Source organism: Gorilla gorilla, chromosome 15 (assembly GCF_029281585.2).
Source record: "Gorilla gorilla gorilla isolate KB3781 chromosome 15, NHGRI_mGorGor1-v2.1_pri, whole genome shotgun sequence".
NCBI classification, from domain to species: Eukaryota; Metazoa; Chordata; class Mammalia; order Primates; family Hominidae; genus Gorilla; species Gorilla gorilla.
Window position 1 is genome coordinate 78,465,572 of NC_073239.2, and position 22,611 is coordinate 78,488,182.

General features: G+C 44.8%; 1 protein-coding gene across 3 annotated transcripts in view; it reads left to right on the forward strand.

Moving 5' to 3' along the window:
* PRKCH (protein kinase C eta) overlaps positions 1 to 22,611 on the forward strand; it is a 334,858-nt gene that overhangs the window by 213,349 nt on the left and 98,898 nt on the right. For 2 of the 3 annotated variants that reach the window (XM_004055266.5, XM_063697880.1), the window contains exons 13-14: positions 14,800 to 14,943; positions 16,742 to 18,033. The exons of the other annotated variant lie outside the window; for it this stretch is intronic. In XM_004055266.5, coding sequence (XP_004055314.1) covers positions 14,800 to 14,943; positions 16,742 to 16,888 — 291 coding nt within the window. In that variant the 3' untranslated portion in view covers positions 16,889 to 18,033. Of the gene's footprint in view, positions 1 to 14,799; positions 14,944 to 16,741; positions 18,034 to 22,611 lie in introns of those variants that run through there. 3 annotated transcript variants of the gene reach the window in all.

Sequence of the window (22,611 nt, forward strand, 5' to 3'; positions counted from 1 at the left end):
TGTTACATATCATGCGTCTAGCACTCATTTTCCTAAATAACACTTGACGCTCTCTCTGGGTATCTTCCACATAGGAAGGAGCAGGGGCTCTGGGCTCACAGTGCCGGGCCTGCCTCCCAGTCCTGTTACCTTCTGGCTGAGTGGCCTTGGTGAGCCTCTGTGCCTCTCTGAATCTCAGTGTCCTTGCTTGTAAAATAGAGGTAATAAAATCCATACCATAGGGTGATTGTCCAGATTATATGAAATAATATAGGTAAACTTCCCGGGCACATAATAAGCATTCTGTTTTTTCCTCCTTCAAGGCATGTACCTTCAATGTAATTTTCTTAAAAACACTTAAATGTTGTCAGATAAAATTACTAAAAAAAAAAAATCACTAAGAGGATTTCTGGGATTTTTTTTTTTTTTTTTTTGTACATTTTACTCTGCATGCCTAAAAACAAGAAGCTTAAATGGTATAGATGAAAACATTCAGCTAGTCTTTGCAGGGGACTGAGACATTTAAATAGAAATGTGATCAAAGAGAAAAAAGAAATGTTCAGAGCACTCAAGACTTGAGGAGACACACTGAGGAGGGAAAGGCATCAGAATTGGGTTGGTTAAGAACCTGCCTCCAGAGCAGAGCTGCCTGGGGGCAGATCTTGGCTCTTTGACTAATAGGCTGTGTGACCTTGGGCAAATGGCATAATTCTTGCATGCCTTAGTTTCCTCTCCATTTCCTTGGGCAAATGGCCTAATTCTTCCATGCCTCAGCAGGTGGGGTGTACAACCCACAGGGCTACTGCGTGGTTGGCATGAGATAACATGTGTGGGTGCCTGAAGCAGTGCTTGGCACAGGGTGCGTGCCCAGGAAGTGTCCTGCACTATTACTGCTGAGAGCTGCATGCATGAAATGATTTTTTTACACTCTGCCCTTATCTCTGAAAAAGTATTTGTCATATTAGGAGGAGGGTTCGAGATAGCAAGGTGTGCTATGCCAACCACTCAGGCTGCTTTCTGGCTCTAATTGCAACTTGATTTAATTAGGCCAATATAGTTATTTTAGTACCAGAAGAAAACTTAGAGATTGTCCATTCCAACCCCCTCGTTTTATAGATGAGGAAACCGTGAGGTACTGAGAAATTGTGACTCATCAAAGGCCATTTAACACATTACTTAAATCAATTGGGGCCTCTGTGCACTGCTGATGAGGATGTAAAATGGTGTGGATAATGGTATGGTGGGAGGTTCTTCAGAAAATTAAGCAGAATTACCATATGATCTAGCACTTCTACTTCTGGATATTTACCCAAAAGAATTGAAAGTGGGAACTCTAATAGATATTTGTACACCCACGTCCATAGCAGCATTACGTACGATAGCCCGAAGGTGGAAGCAACCCATGTGTCCATCAACAGATGAACAGATAAGTAAGATGTGGTACGTGCACTCTGAACAAGCATTCATTTGGCTGCACAGGGCCAGATCAAGGTATACTGTGTTCTTTACCAATATTGACTTGATGCCTTTTTCCAGAATTTTGTGTCCACCTAAGATCAGGCTTTCTGGGAGCTTGGTGACTTCAAGAGTTCCTCATGTGAATAGTTGAATCCATTGGATGGTGTTTTGCATAGTTCTAAAAACAGTAGGGAAATCATGAGTGCTAAGTTCTGAACTGTAATTATTTGTCTTTGCCCTTAATTTTATAGAGCTTTGTGATCATTAGAAGCATAAACACAGAATCGTAGAGCTGGAAATAGTTTAAAAATATTTTGTCCACATTTCCTCATCTGTAGATGAGGAAACGGGCCCAGAGAGATGAAGGGACTTTCATGTTAGAATGGAAAGGACACACCCTAGACCTCATGTGACTTCTGCCACTGATTTTCAGTCTATAAAGGTGTGATAATAACACCTACAGTGCCCACTTCAAATAAGGCAGTATACATGAAAGTGTTTTCCAAGTGGAATGCACGATACAAGAGTAAGTGATTAGTATTGCTAACTTGTGAGTAGTAATTTCACAACACACTTAGAGATGTCATTATCCTCATCTTCTCCTTGAACAGTTCAGCAACATCATCAAGGTTATTAAGTGCTTAATTTTACACAAGGCTGTGGTAGGCTTTTATTCCTAAGGAAATTGTATTTTTGTTTTTCCAGGAGCTTTTAAATCGTGACCAAAGACATATAGGTGGGGTGTAAATAGCCAAATAGATATTGATCTGTTTATTTATATAATAGGCTTATATCAATGCATATGTGCATAGCAGGCATGGGTTCTGCAATACTCAGGTTCTGTGCGAGGTGCCAGGAATTCAGTGATGAGTGAGGCAAACATGATCCTGCTCTTGTGGAATTTACAGTCCAGTTGGGGTGGGGAGGGAGAAAGAAATTGTAAAGAGCAATTAAACATTAACTATATACTTACAATTTAATGAGAAAAAAATAAAATCCAAGGTTCTTTGAAAGCATTTATTTAACAGGCAGATCTAACATGACCTGGGCCACCAAAGGAGGCCATCTGGAGAAGATGACATTTAATAAAGGCTGAAGAGAAATGAGGCTTGAAAGTGTGCAGAGGTCTTGAGAAAGGAGCAGTCCATTTGAGTAGCTCAATGGCAGGCGGGTTGGAGTGTGATGAGCGAAGGGGTGGGGCAGTGAGAGCTTCAGGTGAGGAGGCTGAGGGAACAGTGAGAGCCCAAAGGACATCCTAGGCCACACGAAGGAGTCTACACTTTATCTGAAGTGCCAACGTAAGTCTTTGAAGAATTCCAAGCAAGCATGAGTGATGCAATCACTACTTCATGTGTAAAAGATCACCCTGGCTATTGTATAAGGAGTGGACCAACAGACTGGAGTATTTGCTGATTAAGTGACTTCTAGGATTTCTTTCAAATTAATCCAGGAGTTGTGGGGAGGAACAGATGAAACAATATTGGGCATGTGTCAGTAACCATCAAGGCTGAGTGATGAGTACATGAGGGTCTGTGTTACTGTCGTCTAAAATTTCCACATGGAAAAGTTGTTAAAACCACCATATAAATGAATATCTTTTATAAACAAGCTCAGCGTGTGTGTATGAAGAAACATTTCTAGCCTGTATAGAAAAAGTGATCTCCATCTTCACAAATGAAGGGAAATGGTTTACAATACAAATACACAGAAAGAGCAAATGATGTGAGCCACATACAAGCTCCCCTGTGGATCCTGGCCACATCTCTTAAATCCAGTCTCGGGTTCCTGGCCTGGGAGTCTATGTCACCCTCATGATTTTTTGCCACAGACAAAATTAACCAGTGGTTTTAGCACAACTCATTTCTTCAGCATACCTGAAGAGTATCTATGCCTTCTCAAGAAGTGTCCTTCAACCTCCAGGGTAGTAACGAAGGGTTCCCCAAAGAAGCATTTTTAACAGAAAAGAGACCAGAGAAGGAGAGAATCCTCACTGTTGGACTTTGCCCCATGCTGCCTCCTTGGGACCCTGGGAGATCCTTTCCCGGCCTGCTGGATCTGCCCTTTCCCCCTGAGAGGCAGGAAGAGCTGAGATCTCCAAGCCAGACCTTCACAGTGCCTCTCTCTACAGTCTTAGTGTGGGAGGGGCATCTTTCCATGGCTTCCTGAGATGGAGATTTATTTAAGAAGGAAAGCTTGTTGAATTCCCTCTTACCTTTTTAAATCAAAGGTATTATTATTATTCTATATCTGGGGAAACTGGTCAGACACCTGTTTATGTTACATGCCATAGAGTTACAGATGTTAAAGACCTCAGGGCTTCATCTGGCGTGATGTCAGCGAGGGCCTACATTCAGGGTTGGGGAGGGTGTGTACTGTCCAGCATTCCTCTAAAAGTGTGTGATTGGCAAGGCAGGCTCCAGCATCTTCTGACCCCTAATCTAATATTACTGTCCCCACAGGCCCTCCCTGTCATCACCTTTACCACTGCCCTCTCCACCCGCAACACCCCCGAGGTTGTGGACTTGTGAGTTCTTTGTGTATAGCTGTTCAAACATTTCCTATAGACGTGGGTAGTGGACAAAGGACTTGCTTGTGAGAACTTTTCCCATGGAGTGCAGAATCAGTGGGTGCGGGGGTAGTTTGAGCACACTTAGTTTTTAGCCCAGGATTTCTACTTGAAAAGAATTCCCCAAATCATTAACCAGTAATCGCACATCTAAAAGTAACTATATGCACCCAAATAGGCACACTGGGAAGACTATTTTTCTTGCTTCCCCTTCTGTCTTTCTCATCTTTGCTTCAAATGTTTCTGTTCAATACTTAACGTGTGCTTGCCTCAAAAGCAGCCTCACCTGCGACTCGCAGAGAATGGAGTATTCACACTGGCAGGATCCTCAGAAATTAACACAAAAAAGGCATATGACGATGACACACACATTTGTGTAAAGAAAAAATAAAAGGCATTCTAGCTGTTATTTCTTAATTTTTTTTAACTTGGTTTGGGAATATATACTACCTGTTTTCTGGTGTCAACATGCCATCAGGTTTCTTAGGCTGACTAAATCATCCCAAAATGCTGATAATGATGAGACAAAAGAAAGTCTATCATTTTTTTAGGGCTTCTGAGGTTCCACTGAGTTTTGCCCTCATCTAGGTCCAGAAGGGCTTAGGGAAGTCCCAGGCAAGTCAGCAGAGCTCAGGAAGCTGAAGCCTTGTCTCAGAGGTTAGTGCTCCTTTGCTGAATCATCTCCAGCAAGAAATCACGTGACTCAGGGTCTACTCAGGTGAAGTCGGCACCCTTGTCTTTGAGCTCACACAGGTGGCTGAGCTAAATAAGTGCTGAAAGGAGCTGGGTGCATTCTCCTGAGTCACCTTTGTTGACTCTGGAAGCGCTGTAAACTTGGCATCAGAAGGAGATTATAAAGTGCCTTTGTTCCTAAGCTTTATAAAGTGTGTGTATGCATGTGGGTTTCTCTGTCATCCAGCCTCTCAGATTTCATCATCCGAGCATTGTCTGCAGGAATCCTGTTTGCCTGTATGCACAAAGGAGGGAGAACCACAGTTAATTCGGGGATCCTCTTTTAGCCCTGAGTGTGTCCCACATCTGTCACCAGGCAGTGAATTCCAGGAGCATTGACTGTCTTCCTGTTCATTTCCCTACTCCTCTGCTGGGAGAGGCTGGAATGTTCAAGGAAGCCAGCAAAGGTGGTCAGCCAGGAGAAGGCTGGGGAAGAGGAGGGAAAAATGGGACCCGAGTAACGCAGAGGATCCAACCCCAGATCATTAGGGCTGGTTTTTCAAACACTGTTAGGGGAAATCCAAAGAAAGTTATCAAAAGATCCTTGAGTAAGAGGAGTGGTTAACATGCAACCTTGCAGACTGTTGCCAGGACTGGAATACCTGTCAGGAAAGGAAGCTGCCCCACAGGCCTCTTACCAAAACCCCTAGTGAGGTTAACACCCTTCAGAAAAGGAACCATTTGCTCACAGATCAAGGCCAGTGTCTGCAGAAAACAGAAAAACACTGCTCTTCCCAGAGATTTTGTATTTGGGTCTTTTTAAGTCATATAATTTTACTAAAGTTCTTGATCTCTACTTCTTTTTCCCTCATTAAATTGTAAGTTTCCTAAGGTTGGAAGTCCTTACATTTTGATAGCAGTGTAAAGGATTTTTTAAAATTTATTTTTAATAGAGTACTCATGATGCATGTCTCATTTATCTCCATCTCTGCCAGGAAGATAAAGATGTCAAAGCTTTTGTAAAATGACCACAGAAACTTTTCCTGTGTGGAGATTTGCTAACCAGTGTCTGTGGGTCAGAAAAGCTTTTTGTTTCAAGTTAGAAAAACTCTTGTAAACAAAAGTATTTGACTTTGTTGTTTTTTGTTTGTTTGTCCTTGCCAACTATCAAAGGTCAATAATTTGGGGCAGTTGATCATTAGATTTGGTTTGGATGCCAAAGATAATGCGCATCCAGGATAAAGGAGGGTACTGGCCTCGATTTCATCAGAGGAGGATAAAGGACATTGTATAGTCCCCACTAGAGAATCTTTGTTTAACACTCACTTCTCTTCAGTAGCTACATTTGGGGAATCATACCTGGAAAAAAGTTTGTATAGCTTGGGCATGTAGGGTAGCAGCAGCTTTTTCTTAACACTTGGAAGTCATTGGAGAGCATTGAAATCCGCCCCATCAGTCAGAGCTGCTTGAGACTGGTTTGTCAGGAATAGAAGCATGTTGTCTAACAACGGGCATTGGCACAACCGCATGACCTTGGGTTTCCATCTCCGAGACTTGCCTCTAACCTTTACCTATGGTTAATCAACATTGTCCCATGACCAGAAAGAAGATACAAGGAAGCAATAATGATTATAAAACCCAGGAAAGGCGGGGTGTTGGGAGCCTTGGAAAGGAATTGAGTATGTGCTTATGAAGGGCTGCTGGATTCCAGTCACAGACAGCATGGAAAACACAGCCAGCAAACCCACCACGATTTGAGCACTGCCCCTGCCCGCTACAGGAACAGTATAGGGCATTTACTGTACTGAGTTTCATCAAGAGAAAATAAAGTACACTGTGTAGTGTGTCTCTGGAGATATCGCACAGAATATTCTGATGCCAGTCAGTTACAACCTGCCAGGTAAGGCACTGACCCACCGGCATTCTCAAATATACCCACATGCCCACTTCCTCCATCACTGGCTCAGGGAGATCAGCTTGAGCAAGTTTATTTCACTTTATTTTTAATAAAGAAAAGCCCATTTCAGACTCAAGGAAAACAAAGCATCTGTAGCTGAGGGAAGGACAGTCTTCAAAATGCCAGCTTTTTTTTTTCCTCCCAGAGTTTTTAGTGATAAATGCAAAAATAGAAGAAAGAAAAGAGTCCCTTGATATGGGCACAGACTGTGGAGGCCACTGGTGTGGCCACCCACCCACCTGACGCCAGACAGGCCAGTCCGGCTCTGCTTCACATGTTTTCAATGACACAATGCTGTTCCTGCCAGGGAGCCCTCTCATCACTTAATGGTACTGAGTATTACAACCACATTATGTGTTTTAGTTTTTCTTATGATGTATTTGGATATGCTTCTTTTAACTTCCACTCCCTGAACTTATTTCTCCCTGAAATTATTTCTCATCTAATCCCTCTTCTGGCCGACAGCTGTTTGAGTATTTGAAAATTTTAAGTGTCCTTCTATCTTTTCCAGCATAAAGACCCTCAGTAGTTTGAAATAAAACCAGGTGGTCAGGCTGAAGGATGCCTCGGATTTTTTCCAGCCCTATTACTTTTCTTTCCCTTCACTTACCACCTGCACTGTATGTACTTCTCAGCCCTTCTCCTTCCATAGAATCAGAGGAAAAAGAATGTCACATGAGCCAGCAAAGAAGTACAACACAAGGAAACACAGAGTGCATGAACTCTCATCAGGTGAAGTCCTGAGTGTTATTTATTAGGAGAAAGTAAAGTAAACTGTGTAATGATTCTCCTCACCTGTCGGTCCAAGTATCTTAACCCAGAATCCAAATAAGAAGATTGGTAGCCTCAAGAGGAAGTCTAGCGTAGGGACTGAGAGCAAAGGCCTGAGTTCAAATCCTGACTGTAGCACTCCCAAACTGTGTGACAGGTTACAGATGGGTCTGTTTCTCAGTTTCCTAATCTTTAAAATGGGAGTAATAACCACAGTTGCTTTAAGGATTATATCCAGTGAATTTGGAACACTTAATGCCTGTGCAACAAAACAGTATGCAGCATACATATATAGTAGTAATGGCTACCACTTCTTAAGCTGTAACTTGTATCAAACGGTATCATTCTCTACTCTCTCCACTCCTGCAGCTTCCCCCTTCTCAAACCAGTCTGGATACCTGGCAGGGTGGTCCATTGCCATGAGTGTGCAGGTTACTAGTTCCAGCCCTCCCCAGCAAATTCCATCCAGATCCAATCTTAGCAGGATAGAGCACCTCTCCTTCTCTTGGCTCGTCCAGTATTCCATAGCAGCACCATTCGGTATAAGAACCTAGACTTGGGAAGATTACAGTTTGTTTCCCCAGAGAGATTCAGGAAGTCTGTTGTCTGTCCTTTCCACCCTACCAAGCCCCATCCCACCCCCAGTGGACTGTCATCAGCCCCATCTTGCATTTAAATGTCTGTCACTGCCTTCTCCTATGGAAAAGTGACTTATCAATGCCAGGTCCAAGCCTGGTGTCTCTCCCATACTGTGCAGCCACATCCCTGCATGACCACTGCCCTGAGCTGGAGGGTGCTGCTAGCACAGGGTGTCTCCAGATCTCCCCAACAGCTGGCAGGAGGGGTATAAAAGGAGAAGGTTGGTCTTCATAACTGGGTCAGAATCTGTGTGTGCCAGCAGCATCCTTCAGACAGACACACGCCTGCAACACGCATGCGTGGTGTACTTCTCGTCAGCCCCAGGTGGCCATTAGGGTCTATGGCCATGTCGAGGTTGGGCGTCATGGCTGTGAACCATACTCTATTCTGTGTCCTGTGCTCTTTCTCTGCCCTTTCTCCCCAGGACCCTCTTTAGAGCCATAAAATGCCTTTTCCCCATTTAGGATCATTGCTCTGGAATATTGGCAGGAAGGTTCTGTGGCATAGTTTCCTTGCCTTCTAACTTGCCAGCATTAGCTGCTAACTCTCTCTCTGCCCTTTGTTTAAGGTCTGAAATTGAATGAATGGAGAAGGTCATTTTGTTTGCCCAACAGCCACATCCAACCATTAGGTAGAAAATACAGTGTTCTCTGGCTCCTGGAAGAAAATCTTATTAGACTAATTGCTTTATTTATATAACTTGTCCTCTTCCTATGAAATCAGACAGATTTTGAAAGAGGAAAAAAATACTTTTAGCCATTACTTATATTTTAGTGAGTAAAGTACATTTGGGCCCAGTTATTTCAAGACTCATAATGACACAGCATTAAACTCTATAATCTGGAACATCCAACAACTCAAAACTAAAGCTGCCTCCTGTGTGCCCACAAGATGTGATAAGCACCATACCTGACACCAGATTTGCAAAGAAGCTGCTCCACTGCACCCATCTTGCTGCATTTAGTTTCTCTGTTCTATTGTTAATGCAGATATAGTTGCACATTAAAACCTATTGTTTGTAGGCCGGGAGTGGTGGCTCACACCTGTAATCCCAGCACTTTGGGAGGCCGAGGCAGGCGGATCACTTGAGGTCAGGAGTTCAAAACCAGGCTGGCCAACATGGTGAAACCCCGTCTCTACTAAAAATACAAAAATTAGTCGGGTGTGGTGGTGCACACCTGTAATCCCAGCTACTCGGGAGGCTGAGGAAGGAGAATTGCTTGAACCTGGGAGGGATAGGTTGCAGTGAGCCAAAATTGTGCACCATTGCACTCCAGCCTAGACAGCAAGAGTGAGACTCCATCTCAAAAAAAACAAAACAAGCAAAAAACTATTGTTTGTATTCTCGTTTTAAGATTGTCTTAGAAAAGGTTTTCTGTCAGGAAAAAAAAAAAAAGTTTTCCAAATAGGGTTTGGTGGTATGTGCCTATAATCCCAGCTACTCAGGAGGCTGAGGCAGGAGGATCACTTGAGCTTAAGAGTTTGAGACCAGCCTGAACAACATAGGAAGATCCTATCTCAGAAATTAAAAAAAAAGCAAGAAAAAGGAACATTATTTTCCAAAGACCATTCCTCCCACTACACTACTGGAGCCTAGGACAGTGAAGGCAGAAAGAGATCTTGTTCTCTCTTACCTGGCTGTAGAGGAACAGGGAGAGCCAGATGAGCCTCAGGGTCAAGGCTGACCTCAGAGTGTAGTCTCTCAGCAGCTTTCTATCTGTGCCCCTGCCTTTCAATAGAACAGGATGGACTTACAAGTTTGGCATTTGGGTCCCATTAGGGACATAAGCAAATAATGGAAGTATTCTGCAAAAGAATTATGCTGCCACTGTTCACAGCGGTGGGAAAAGAGTGTTTAGGGACAGTCTATTCGAGCCTAGGACGGCAACAAGATATTCACTAATACTGTCATTTCTTGAGGGCTTTCTTTGTGCCAGGCACTTTATGTTAATTCTCTCATTGACTCATCATAACTTTTTTAAATATAGGAAACTCTTCATGTTAGAGTTGAGAAATCTAAGGCCCAGAGAAGTTAAGAAATTTGTCCACAGTCACACAGTAACTCAGTGGTGAAAGAATTATACAAACACAAGCAGTGACACTGCAGAGCCTGACTAGCCCTCCATGTCAGAGAAGCTGTTAGTTCTTTCAGCCTTCCCTGGCTTGCAGGAGGCCTCCCAGGACATTCTTATACAAACTTGGCCCAAATCCTTTACGTGTCCCCTTAGAACTAGCGTCAGGAGGGAGCATGCCTGCTTGCTTTCCCCTGCAGCCACACCTCCTCTGTAGTCTGGGAAAAAAAACTGTTAAGTGTCTCATTCTCGGGGCCAGGTGTGCCTCTGATTCCTTGAGTATCCTCTAGTTCAGTTCCACTGTAATGAGGGCCACAGCAGGAAGGGGAACATAAAACGAGTCCCTGAGTTCTTGACCCTTCTCTTTCCCCTGCTCTCCAGTCAGTTTGAGACTTACACGTGGGGTAGAATCCAGATTTTCCACCCTGGTCCCCTCACTCACTCTGTGCAGCTTATAAAGTGCTTTTCTTGGCCCTAGAAAACATTCTGCTTCCTTTAGTAAATGTGTGCAGAATATTTCATGAAGTCACATTATTTTCCTCTTTGGCCGACTTTCCCTCTTGGATCACAGTCAGGGAGAAGGTCAGCTGAGGTGAGGCAACTTTTCAGTGTGACCTTAGATGTGGATGAAAGTGATGGCCCCGAGCAGCACAATTGTTAACTTACTGGCATTTGGGTCCCATTAGGGACATAAGCAAATAATGAAAGTTTTCTGCAAAAGGATTATGCTGTCACCATTCACAGCAGTAGGAACAGAGAGTTTAGGGAAAGGCCTGTGCCCAGCCTAGGATGGCAAGCTATCCACCTCCAACTCCTCACATCTGCACCAACGTGAACTGTGAAAGATTTCAGGCCTGGGACTAATGTTAAATGTTCCCTTAACTCCTCATCTCCACACCACTGGACGGGGGTAGTGGTAGAAGGGCCACCCCACCATCACCACAACACACAAAGCTTCTACCCCCTTAGTATCACCCCGGACCCTCCTTCTCCCGGTCCTGGTTTCTGTTTCATGGTATTCATCCTCCTCTGGCCTCTTCATGGCATCCTCCAGCTGCCACTCTGGCTGCTTCTCACCCTACGCCAGGGGTCAGGAGCCATGAAAGTCTGTGAGTGATGCCAGCCAGGTGGGAGGCGATAGGTAGTGGTGGGGCATGTGGCTGACTGGGCATCTGGTGCCCCATGAAAAGCAGCAGCCCCTGCTCAACTCCAGGCCGTTTCTATGAAAGGAGTGCAGGCCCAGTGTTCCCGAGTATCTCATTTTCCACGAGAAGTTGGAAAACCTGACTTTTCATGTGATGTGACATTTCCTAGTGTTTAAATGTTTGAGAAGTAATTGAAATTATTTCAGAACACACTAGGTAGGCCAAATAAAATGTGTCTGAGACCTAGGGCTGGTATCAGTTCTAGTCTGTCTCTGTCCCTTTCCACAATCTAACCTGCCCTCCCAGCTTCAGTGGTTACTCAAATTTCAATGTCTCTGAGCGTTAGTTGGCCAGCCCTGGCCTGCACCCCAGATTTACCCTAGAATTCATCTGCATGTGGGTGCCCACACACCTCCAATGCAAAGCGGAGCCCATCAGCCTCCCAGATTTGGCAGACTGTAGGATCTCAGTAAGTGTGAGCTATTTTTGTCTTTGTTCCACTAACAAAAATACTACTACTACTAACACTGCTACTAATACTCATGCTACAAAGAATAATCTCTTGCCCCTCTTTTGTTCCATTTCTGTTACTCAACACCACTGCCCCATCAGGCAGCCAGGGAGGACCCTGTGATCTTGGACTCTTCACTCCCATTCCCGGCAGTTAGTGGATTGTGTTCATTCTTCCACGGCCCTCTAGAATGTGCTTCCAACTCTTCCTTCCAATTAACTAGAAACTCTCCTAGTTGCTGAACTTGTCATGTGTTCTCAGCTATTGCCTCAGCCTCTAACTGCTCACCACCAGGCGCTACCTCTGCATTTAAGATTTATTCATCACACTGTGGCTAGTGTCATCCCCTAAATTGCCGTGCAGCTCTCATCACTCACCTCGGATGGATCCCACCGGCTGCCCCCGCAGTTCCTCAGCCATCCCTGCATGCCAGCTGTACCAGGCACTTGTGTGCCTCTGCATTTGTGCTGGCTGTGTCCTCAGGCGCATTTTCTTCCTTCATGCCTACTATGTTAATTCTGTTCATCCTCATCTCTGGTCAAATGCCACCTCTTCCATGAGGCTGTCACTTGCCTTCCCACCACCAGCCCCAGTGTTATTTGCCCTGTGCCTCTTCCAAGCTCTCACAGCCCTTGATCTAAGTCTCTTTTCATTTCATCCGGCTGTGTATTATGAAGTTTGCTTGATTCTTCCCCCTTCTCTTGATTAGCTCCTGGGTGAAGAGACACTGTCTTTGTCATCTGCTTATCCCCAAGAAACCCCTAGTGTGCTGCCTTACGTGTGGCAGACACCCTGAAAACCTTTGTCAACTGAATCAAAGTTTGTTTGTGTGTGTGTGTGTTTTGTTTTTTCTTTTGTTTTTTTTTTTTTTTGTAAGTTGAGGATGGCTGCATCTAAAGGGCTTAGGCCAAGGTATTAAAAACAAAACTGCTTGGTTATTCAAAAGGATTTATCAGAACCCCAAGAGGCTAAGTATCAAGCTAGTGAAAGGGTTATTCTGCCTGTCCCCAATTCCAAGGGTGCAGTTTTTAGAGGACGGACGGTCGTGTTTGGTCTACTTGTCGTCAGGCAAGGCCTCTTCCACAGTGCTCCATGGAAGCTTGGGTTCAGTGCCAGGGGCAGGGAGGAATGGGCAAGCCTCTTGGACACTGGGGCTTCAGCCACCCTGGCATATAGAGTCCTGCACTGTTTGTCTTGCCCAGAAGAACAAGCTGTACCCACCCATTCACAAGATGTCCTCTCTCACATCATTGGCAGGCCTGGGAATTTCCCACAGGCCATCTGGGTGTGTTCTGCCGTCCTGTCTCCCAAGTTTTTTGCAGCATTGTTTCTTGTTAATTAGCTCTTAGAATAGCAACTGCTCTTCCATCAGGAATTGTATCCCGTTGACTTTCCTAAGGCAAGAATCTACTCATTTCTTTTTTGTAAGCATTTTCCCCCTTCCTGCCTGCATTGCACAGGCTTACTTAGTGAGAGCTCAAGCAGTGTGAACTAACTCCTAGCTCTTACAGAACTGAGTTACTTATAAGATATGCATCTCCTGAATCCCGGGTGACCACTGTAAGTGCCTGAAGTGGCAGCTGCTCTGACTGGGCCTGTGCAGCTCTGAATGCTGCATTTACTTTTGGGTCCTGCCTCCAACCCAGAACCACCTGTGGCCTTTAATTCCTGTTACTAGGAGAGAGGAGAAGCGATTAAACCCTGTCAGTGTATTCATCTATTAGCTGCCCTTTGAAGCTTTTTTGAAAGCATTTTACAAGGTATATCCCATCAGGTTGCTTAGGAACTTTTGCAGCCTCCTTCTTCAACATTATCATTTTCATTTGAATCAACACTGGCAGCTTGACACCTCTGGACACCTGGCATGGCAGTGGGAGGTACCTCCAAATACTGTCTTTCCATGTCTGCACCTTCAACAAGATTTTCTCTGTAAATTCAGCTCCAAAACAATTTTTATAAACACAGCATTACTTTTGTGTTGTTCACAAATCAGATTTGGAAAGAGGTGCTTGGGGAATGTCATAAGTCTATTTAAAGATAACCTGATTTAAATAAAAACAAAAACAAAACTTTTTATCCAAGGCAATTTTCTTTCAATATGGGAAATTAAATTAGCTTCAATGTCTTTGAAATTGAGAACCACACTCCGGCCATGAAAAGTGAATTATCCTGTACTAATCCTTGCTCAGGAAGTGATCAAAACACCTTTCCTGGCTATTTTGTGAAAGCGGATTTAGCCCGGCATATTTTGATAGGAGCCCAGCACTAAGGAAGTTTCCCAACTGATGGAAATACAGAGATTCTCTATGCACACATCGCGTAGCTGTGTGGCAGTGCTCATTTTAGTTTTTGGTCTATGGAGCAATGGAATCTCAGTCACTGAACCTACTTCGAAACAGCGGTGGTGGGGGAACATCTTGAAGAAAAGCCTTTCATCTAGAGCTATGATATCTTCGCTGCATAAAGAAAAGTGGCCAACTTTGTTTTTTCTAGAGCCAGGACACAGACCTTTTCAGTATGTCACCTTTGCTGCTTCTTCACACAGATCTTCAAAAATAATGACTCTCTCTCCTCTCTGTGGTCTCGTCAGAGAGCGGGAATCCTGGCCAGCTGGTCAGGTCACTCAGAAAAATGGCACAGCTGTTTCTGAAAGTAGCCCCATTCATAAGATGTCTGCTGCCCACAACTGCAGTGTTGGGGAAAGGCACACTGTTATAAAGAGCTTCTTTTCTTTAAAGAGGAAAGAAAAATACATGGTGTTTACAGAAAAGAAAACTGGACCCTCCTGCTTTCTTTTAGTGGCCATGTCTGAAATGGAAGTGGGAAAAGCCATAAATCCACACAGGCAATCGTGCCTTTAAGGCATGATTCATACTGACTGTGCTGCCTGTGATGGAAAACCCAGCTAGTTAAACAAGACCTGCCAGAAAGTCTCGCACAGCTCCTCTGCCATGGCTGATGCCTGCTGTCTTGTGACGTGCTGGTTGTATGTGAATGAATGATTGACACTTTCTCTCTCTCTCACTCAGTTTATGACCAAGAACCCCACCATGCGCTTGGGCAGCCTGACTCAGGGAGGCGAGCACGCCATCTTGAGACATCCTTTTTTTAAGGAAATCGACTGGGCCCAGCTGAACCATCGCCAAATAGAACCACCTTTCAGACCCAGAATCGTAAGTGTCCCAGGCTGTCACAGAGACTTGCCTTTCTTCAGATGTCACAGCATTCCACCAAAGTCCGTAGAAGAGCTGGATGGCCCCTGTGGGTGACAGACCAGAAATTCAGCCGGACACTGCACAGGGCAGCCTCCCCTGGGGGGAAGCTGGGCTCCTTGTCCATGGGACAACAATGTCTTCATGTGCCCACATTAATTCTTACCAAGTTTCACCCCTCGTTTACCCAATCTCCAACTTCTCTCAACCTAAATTAAAATCTTGTAGAGTATAAGAGGCCTGAAACTTTCCAGGTTTCCCCAAAAGAGTTTGGCTAATTGAGAAAGTCATTGTTCTGGCCAATTTCCTCATGCTCCTTGGGGCACTTTTTGTGCCTTTTCTAAGCCCCTGAGAAAGCAGAGAGGGTAGGAGATGTTGCTCACTTCACTGAGCCTGGCCTCTTGGCTTGGAGAGCCTGGGTCTGTAATAGCTGCTGCAGCGCAGAGCCCAGGCCAGGCCAGGCTTCTTTGACCAAAGAAATACTGGGATCTCCAGGGGCTCCTCTCCAAGCTCTGCAGCTGAGGCTGGTGGCCTTCCTGAGTGTGGTCCCGCTTGTGGTCTGAGAGCTGAGCTCGTGCTCATCTGTGGGTCAAGAGCTCCACAGGAGGAAGGCAGAGAAGCAAGGCTAGCGATAGATCAAGAGTGATGGGGAGGCCTGGCGTGGTGGCTCATGCCTATAATCCCAGCACTTTGGGAGGCCGAGGCAGGTGGATCACTTGAGGTCAGGAGTTTGAGACTAGCCTGGCCAACATGGCAAAACCCCATCTCTACTAAAAATACAAAAAAAAAAAAAAGCCTGGTGTGGTGATGATGCACACCTCTAATCCCTGCTACTCAGGAGGCTGAAGTAGAAGGATTGCTTGAACCTAGGAGGTGGAGATTGCAGTGAGCCGAGATTGCGTCATGCACTCCAGCCTGGGCAACTGAGTTAGACTTTGTCTCAAAAAAAAAAAAAAAAAAGTGATAGAGAAATATCACTGATTAAGGTAAGAGCAGTGAGATGTGTGATACTCACTTAGAAATGATCTTTGCAGCGTTTGTTTATACAGATATAAAATACTCAACTTTTAAAAACATACAGTGCACTTAATCACTAACAGCCTACTAGGCTGTTGGACACCAGGCACCCAAGCCGTTCCTTCAATGGTCAGCCCCCTGCCAGCGCCCCTGGGATTAGGGAGAGCATGGCCTTCAGAGGCTGGAGCCTGTAGTCCTAACTGCACAGCTGGTCCAGCAAGGCGTAACGCATCTACCTAGAGAGTAAAATGACCAACAGTTGTTCCCTAAGCTCAGCACTTGCAAGAAATCTTTTGGGAAGATCTCTTCAAATGTCTAGAACTCTGCGCAAACAATAGGTAGGACCAGTGTGAACCTACCCAACCTCTGTTGACAAATATAGCTGCACACCCCTCAGTGAGGCCTGCTGTGAAATGCCACCTTGGTGAAATGAGAATAAAGGGTGAGTGAGCCAGCTGCTTTTGGATGACCAAATTAATTCCTAGCCTCCCATTAAGGCAGGCCTGCCCAGCAAGATTTTCATGGGATTAGTGAATTGGTGGTTGCCAAATGCCATAATAATGCACCATGCAGTAGACTTGCTGTAAAGCACAGTTTCATCATAACAATAACTGTAAATAATGCTACTGAACAAGCTACAGAGCACTCCTCTGAACTCACTGGAATGGGCTATGTCCCGTGCAAGATGAGTAAGCCTCAAGCGCAAAAATCTCACCCTTGTTTCCCTTTTTTTTTTTGGCAGAAATCCCGAGAAGATGTCAGTAATTTTGACCCTGACTTCATAAAGGAAGAGCCAGTTTTAACTCCAATTGATGAGGGACATCTTCCAATGATTAACCAGGATGAGTTTAGAAACTTTTCCTATGTGTCTCCAGAATTGCAACCATAGCCTTATGGGGAGTGAGAGAGAGGGCACGAGAACCCAAAGGGAATAGAGATTTTCCAGGAATTTCCTCTATGGGACCTTCCCAGCATCAGCCTTAGAACAAGAACCTTACCTTCAAGGAGCAAGTGAAGAACTCTGTGAAGGATGGAACTTTCAGATGTCAACTATTTCGAGTCCAGAGGGAGCAATGGCACTAGAAATAGTTGATAATGAAATGAGATTTTATGAAGTATACCACTCCACCTATGAGCGTCTGTCTCTGTGGGCTTGGGATGTTAACAGGAGCCAAAAGGAGGGAAAGTGTGAAGAATAAAGTAGATCTGAGAAATTCTGAGCCAATCAGGCTTCTTAATTCAAGAGACAAACCAAGACTGTCTGTCAACTGTGCTGTGCTCTTCTTTAAGCCAATGAACCCCAATTCCTGGCAGTCTACAAGAAGTCTCTTAATGCTAATGAAGAATTTAAAGGTCTTTTTAAGGAAATGAAGGGCTTTCCAAATAGAATGATTTACTCTGAAGAAACAAACAATGGTATCTCTGAAACTCACAACCTAAAGCCCAATCTTGAAAATATGTTGTGCACCAAGACAACTGCTTCAGCTTCTTCTCTTATCCTTACTTTCTTTAATAGATATTTATTAAAGTGTCCAGTGAAAAGGTGCCACAATGCCCAGTATTGTAAACAACAGGTTTGCATTCATGAAGCTTTCATTCATTCTGGAGTCTACTAATTTACCTGAATGGTGTTTGCATTCTGTGAAATGCCTCTCCACGTTGCATATGTCACACTTTTGTCTGCACATAACTCTTTTTTCACAAGAAGAGTCACTGCCACAACAGCACAGTCAGCGGGTGAATTACAGGTGCCTGCTGCCTGCCTACCTGGGTAATCTGATCTTGTCTGTATCGCCGTGTGCTCATCACTGAAGAATTGCAGGCCACTCATGTCAGTGACCAGATTTGTGGCTTATAAACATTAGCAGTTTATTTATGTTTTAAGATGCAAAGATGTGTGTTTGATATTCACTTTAATAATTAGAAATGGATCTTGTAAACAGGGCATATATCAAAGATGACCTTATAATATGTACCCGAATATACAGTTCAAGAATTTTGTCTGACTGGAAATAAATGCATTTTGTAGCAAAAGGAAGTTTTTTGACTAGAATGATTTGTCTCCTTCCCACTAAGACAGTAGATTTCCAATCAAAATAAAACCTTGAGCAGAATGGGTAGAACTCAACTCACAGAAAATTCCTGAGAGGAGAGGTTGATGTAAGCTTCTGCGATTCTCTGAAGTAGATGTGGCCTGTCTCTTACTGACCAAAACTTCCATCCTGAATGAGGGTGATGACTGCTAAGCATAGCTGTAACAGACCAACCCTCAAGATCTCAGGGGCTAGACACCATAAATGTTTATTTCTCATTCACATAAAGTAGCATGTAAGTTCAACAATCTTCCTCCAGCTTATAACTACACCATCTGGAAAATGTAGCTTTCCAAAGTCTCCAGAGCAAGGAAGAGACATGGAGGGGGCGCCGGCTGCCTGCCTACCTCTCCTAGGAGGGACACACCTCACCTCTTCTCACAATGACTGGCTAAAACATGGCTTCCCTCTAACTACAGACGGGATAGGGGAATTATAGAGCAGCTGAGGAGTAGCTGGCTAGTACTGACAGTCTCTTCTCTGTCATAGGTTCTTTTTTTTGCATTCCAATGTGAACACTTGAATGAATAGAGTAGCTAGGAACTTCCCTTTCCATTTGTGTAGCACTTAGCACTCGTAGTCATCACTCTCACCCACATCATGCCACTAGATCTTCATGACGTGCCCACTATTCCCACTGATGATAGTGTGAGTACTGCAGTACATACTACAAATGGCAAGAGAGGCTCAGAGAAGTTGAGTTCATTGGTTTCCCAAAGGGTTCAGGCTTGGTAAAGAGTAGATCCAGGTCTAGGGTCTAAATCTTTGATGCTGTAGTCTGGGAAAGGGAAGGATCATTCTGACTTTGGGACTTTTTTGGCCTTCATAGCTCCTCTACTTTGGGTCTTCTATTGCTCTGTGGGATTGATTAACTTTTTGTTATGGTTAACTCCACTCTGGTAAAGAACCACGAAAAATAAAGCATGCCTCCTGTTTCATTCACAAAACTCATTATCATAGCCACGCAGAGCCAAAACACTGTCTTTGGTAAGTCTGTGATCACTCAGCAACTTCCTTCTTCACAATTGCTTCTCAAGCCCACTACCTGGGTTCCCCAGTTTGGGTTGAGTCCATTCTTTTGAGGCTATTTATTCCGTGCCTATCAGGTTATTCAATAGCTAATGTTTATATCTGAGAAGAGAGAAGATACACAGGATATTCACCTAAAGCTCAAATGAGTCTTCAATTCCTGGTTACAATTCTACTTCACATCTTTCTTCAGTTCTGCTAGACCTGGCATCCCTTTCCAAGGGATCACAAGGCTGTCTTGCCCACACTTCCTGAAGAAGGCTGGCACAGAGCAGGTAGCGAGCCATTCAGGCAACTGGGCCAGAGTCCACTGGGGCTGCTGGGTTCCCTCAGCACAGTGGGCAGCATGGAGGTCAAGACGAGGTCACATTGGGACCTTTCACTCCCTCAGGTCCATCTTAAGACATCCTCAGGCCTTATCATCCCACTGTCCTTCCCAGCCAGTCCTCATCCCACACCCATTTCCTCCTGCTCTCCCAAGCTATTCCACACTGACCTAACTGAATTAGACACATGGCCTTGAGTGTTTGAAAGGACAATAACTTCAAGCCTTTGCTTTGGGATGTGGGTCAGCCTTTGACTGCAAAAGTTGCTTTCACTTAATGGCTAACATGTTGCATGTTTATTACATGTGAAGCCCTGTTCTAAATACTTTAAATGTATTTACTTATTCAATACCCCCCATGAGGTGGGTACTCTCAGTTTCATTGTACAGATGGGGGAAAGTGAAGTACAAGAGATTAAGTCACTTGTCTAAATTCACAGAACTAAAGCAGTGGGGTCAGGATTTGGATCAAGCAGTTTAACTCCAGGGTCCCTACTTTTAGCTCAGTTCAGTGAGGTTCTTCTATGAAAGCGAATTCTATTTTTCCACCTTTGTGGGGTTGGCAGGAAGCACCAAGATAAACTGCCAGCTGGGCAGGACAGTATTAGCCCTCCCCTGGGTAGAACAATTTATCAGCAGTGGGACTGTATGATTTGCATATCAAGGGGCTGGAGCTGCTAACCCCAGTTCTTGGAACTGGGGCAGGCCAGGATGATGCAATCAGGACTTCAACCTCCCTGAGTAGGGGAAGAGGAAGTAGTCTGGTTCTCTCTGAATCCCGTGAGCCCCATCTGAACCCCTGGGGTAACTTCTGAGCCTTGGTGGAGTTTCCAGTCCTTTCTCCCCTCGTAGAGGAGCCACTTCATGTTTTAGTAACTCTTCATCACCCACCCTGCCAGCTTATGCAGCAGCGTCAGGAAGAAGGTGCGCAGCCTGGAACCTACCTTGGCAGCTGCGTGTTTACAGCTATGGAGCTGAGCTGGTGTAACTTGTTAGCAAAGAAAAGAGCAAAAATAGACCAGGCACGGTGGCTCACGCCTGTAATCTCAGTACTTCAGGAGGCCGAGGTAGGTGGATAACTTGAGATCAGGAGCTCAAGACCAGCCTGGCCAACATGGTGAAACCCCGTCTCTACTAAAAAATTACAAAAGTTAGCTGGGTGTGGTGGTGGGCGCCTGTAATCCCAGCTACTCAGGAGGCTGAGGCAGGAGAATAGTTTCAACCCTGGAGGTGGAGGCTGCAATGAGCTGAGATCACGCCACTGCACTCCAGCCTGGGCGACAGAGGGAGACCCTGTCTCAAAAAAAAAACAAAAAAAGCAAAGCAAAAATAAAAGCATCCTATTTGTCATTTACTGATCTTAATCGAATCCTGACCTCAGATGATCTGCCTGCCTCGGCCTCCCAAAGTGCTGGGATTACGGGCGTGAGCCACCACACCCCGGATCTTAATTGGGTACACATTGCCTTGAAAATATTCCAGCCACGGATTTGACCATTTCACATGCCAACATGATAAAGCTGTTCATTATTCCCAGGTTTGGTCATCCTGGTTGCTTAATCTAGCAATGTTGACTTAAAATGACTAGACAGCCCACAGTGATTGCCCCTGGCTCAGGGTCACACTGGGCCCTGTAACTTCTCATTTTACATCATCCAAGGATAAGACTCCAGTACAACTGTAGTAGATGTTTGTGATGAAAATGAGCCCTTTGCTGAGATGTTCCTCTGAATTGAGTTGCAAGTTGGCCAAAGCTGGCCAGAGTGCAGCTGTAAAGGGAGCTTTGTAGTCTCCTTTTGTTCCTGTGTTGAATTGTAACCAAAGCTAAGGGAGCTACCCTGGGCTTTATCCCGTCCCCACCTCTTCACCTCCACTGCCCTGCCAACTGTTCTTTCCCTCCTCCTGCTTCCTGGCTCTTTACTCTCCTACCGAGTACGTCGGTTCTGCACTCTCTCTCCCTGCACCACTTGATTCTTAGAGCCAAACTGTTATATAGCCAGTTTTCCAACCATCAAGATGGCATAAAATTTTGATTTGCATATTTATTTTATAGGCTCTTTTAGAGCCCAGAAATGGCAGTCACCTTTCCCATGTGTTTCTGCGTCCTTGGCATCACCCTGTGTCAGCAGCACTGAGTGCCTAGGTGAGCCACCCTACCCTATGCTGCCCGTGCAGTCTAGGGGGCAAGATGTCACATGGGTAAGGAGCCCTGGCTGGTAAGAGTAGTGGGCAGCCCTGGGGGCTGAATCCACACTTACTGAATGTTCTTGAGAAAAGCTAGTTCTTTCTCCAATTTCAACTTTCTCATTTGTGAAATGGGAGTGAGAATAGCGCCTGCCTGCCTTCTGTTAATACTGCAGGGATTAACTGTGATACATTGTCAAGCGTTTGCCACAGGGCTGGGACACAGAAATGCTCAGTCGATGTTGGCTATTATTATCGTCAGCTCTCCCACAGAGGGCTAAGGGAAGGTTGCTTGTGATGTCCATCTGAAAATGGACAGAGAAGGACACTCGTGCTCTCCATGATGCCCATCCCTTTGGATGCCGACGCCATGCCACTCAAATTTGGAGGGATTTCACTTTTCTAACTGGCTGCAGAACCTCCTCAGGAGACCTTATTCTTTTCCTAGGATGTTTTGAGTCCATCCTGCCCCAACTGGCATACAGGTTCAGCCTTAAGTTTGATATTCTGCTGCTCTCCTTTGAGGCCAAGAAATATCCACAATTTTCCCAAATGGCGTTTCTTACCAGTCTCAGCAATTATTTTGTCCTTCCAGATCTAACACAAAGGTACATTTTATTCACTTCTGACCAAATAACACAGGGACCACACCCAGCGTCAGTACCTGCCGGGCACCCCCAGTTACTCACCATGCCTGTGCGCCAGTTCAGAGAAGAAAGGACATGTGTCAAGATGTTCCGTAGGGTCTGGCATGCCTAAGAATTTGAAGCCAATAGTAGAACCAAGAACCAAAGGCATTTTCTTCCTAATTTAAGGTATCTGTGAAGAAGTTTCTAGTAAAACAAGAGTCTCCATAGTCCTGTGTATTCTTAATGGAAAAGGCCTCAGCACTCCTATCCCCTTGCAACAGCCCTTCCAGATCACCCAGGGCTGCCTTTCTCATGCCACCAAGGCAGTTCTTACCCCACAGAGGCATCATTC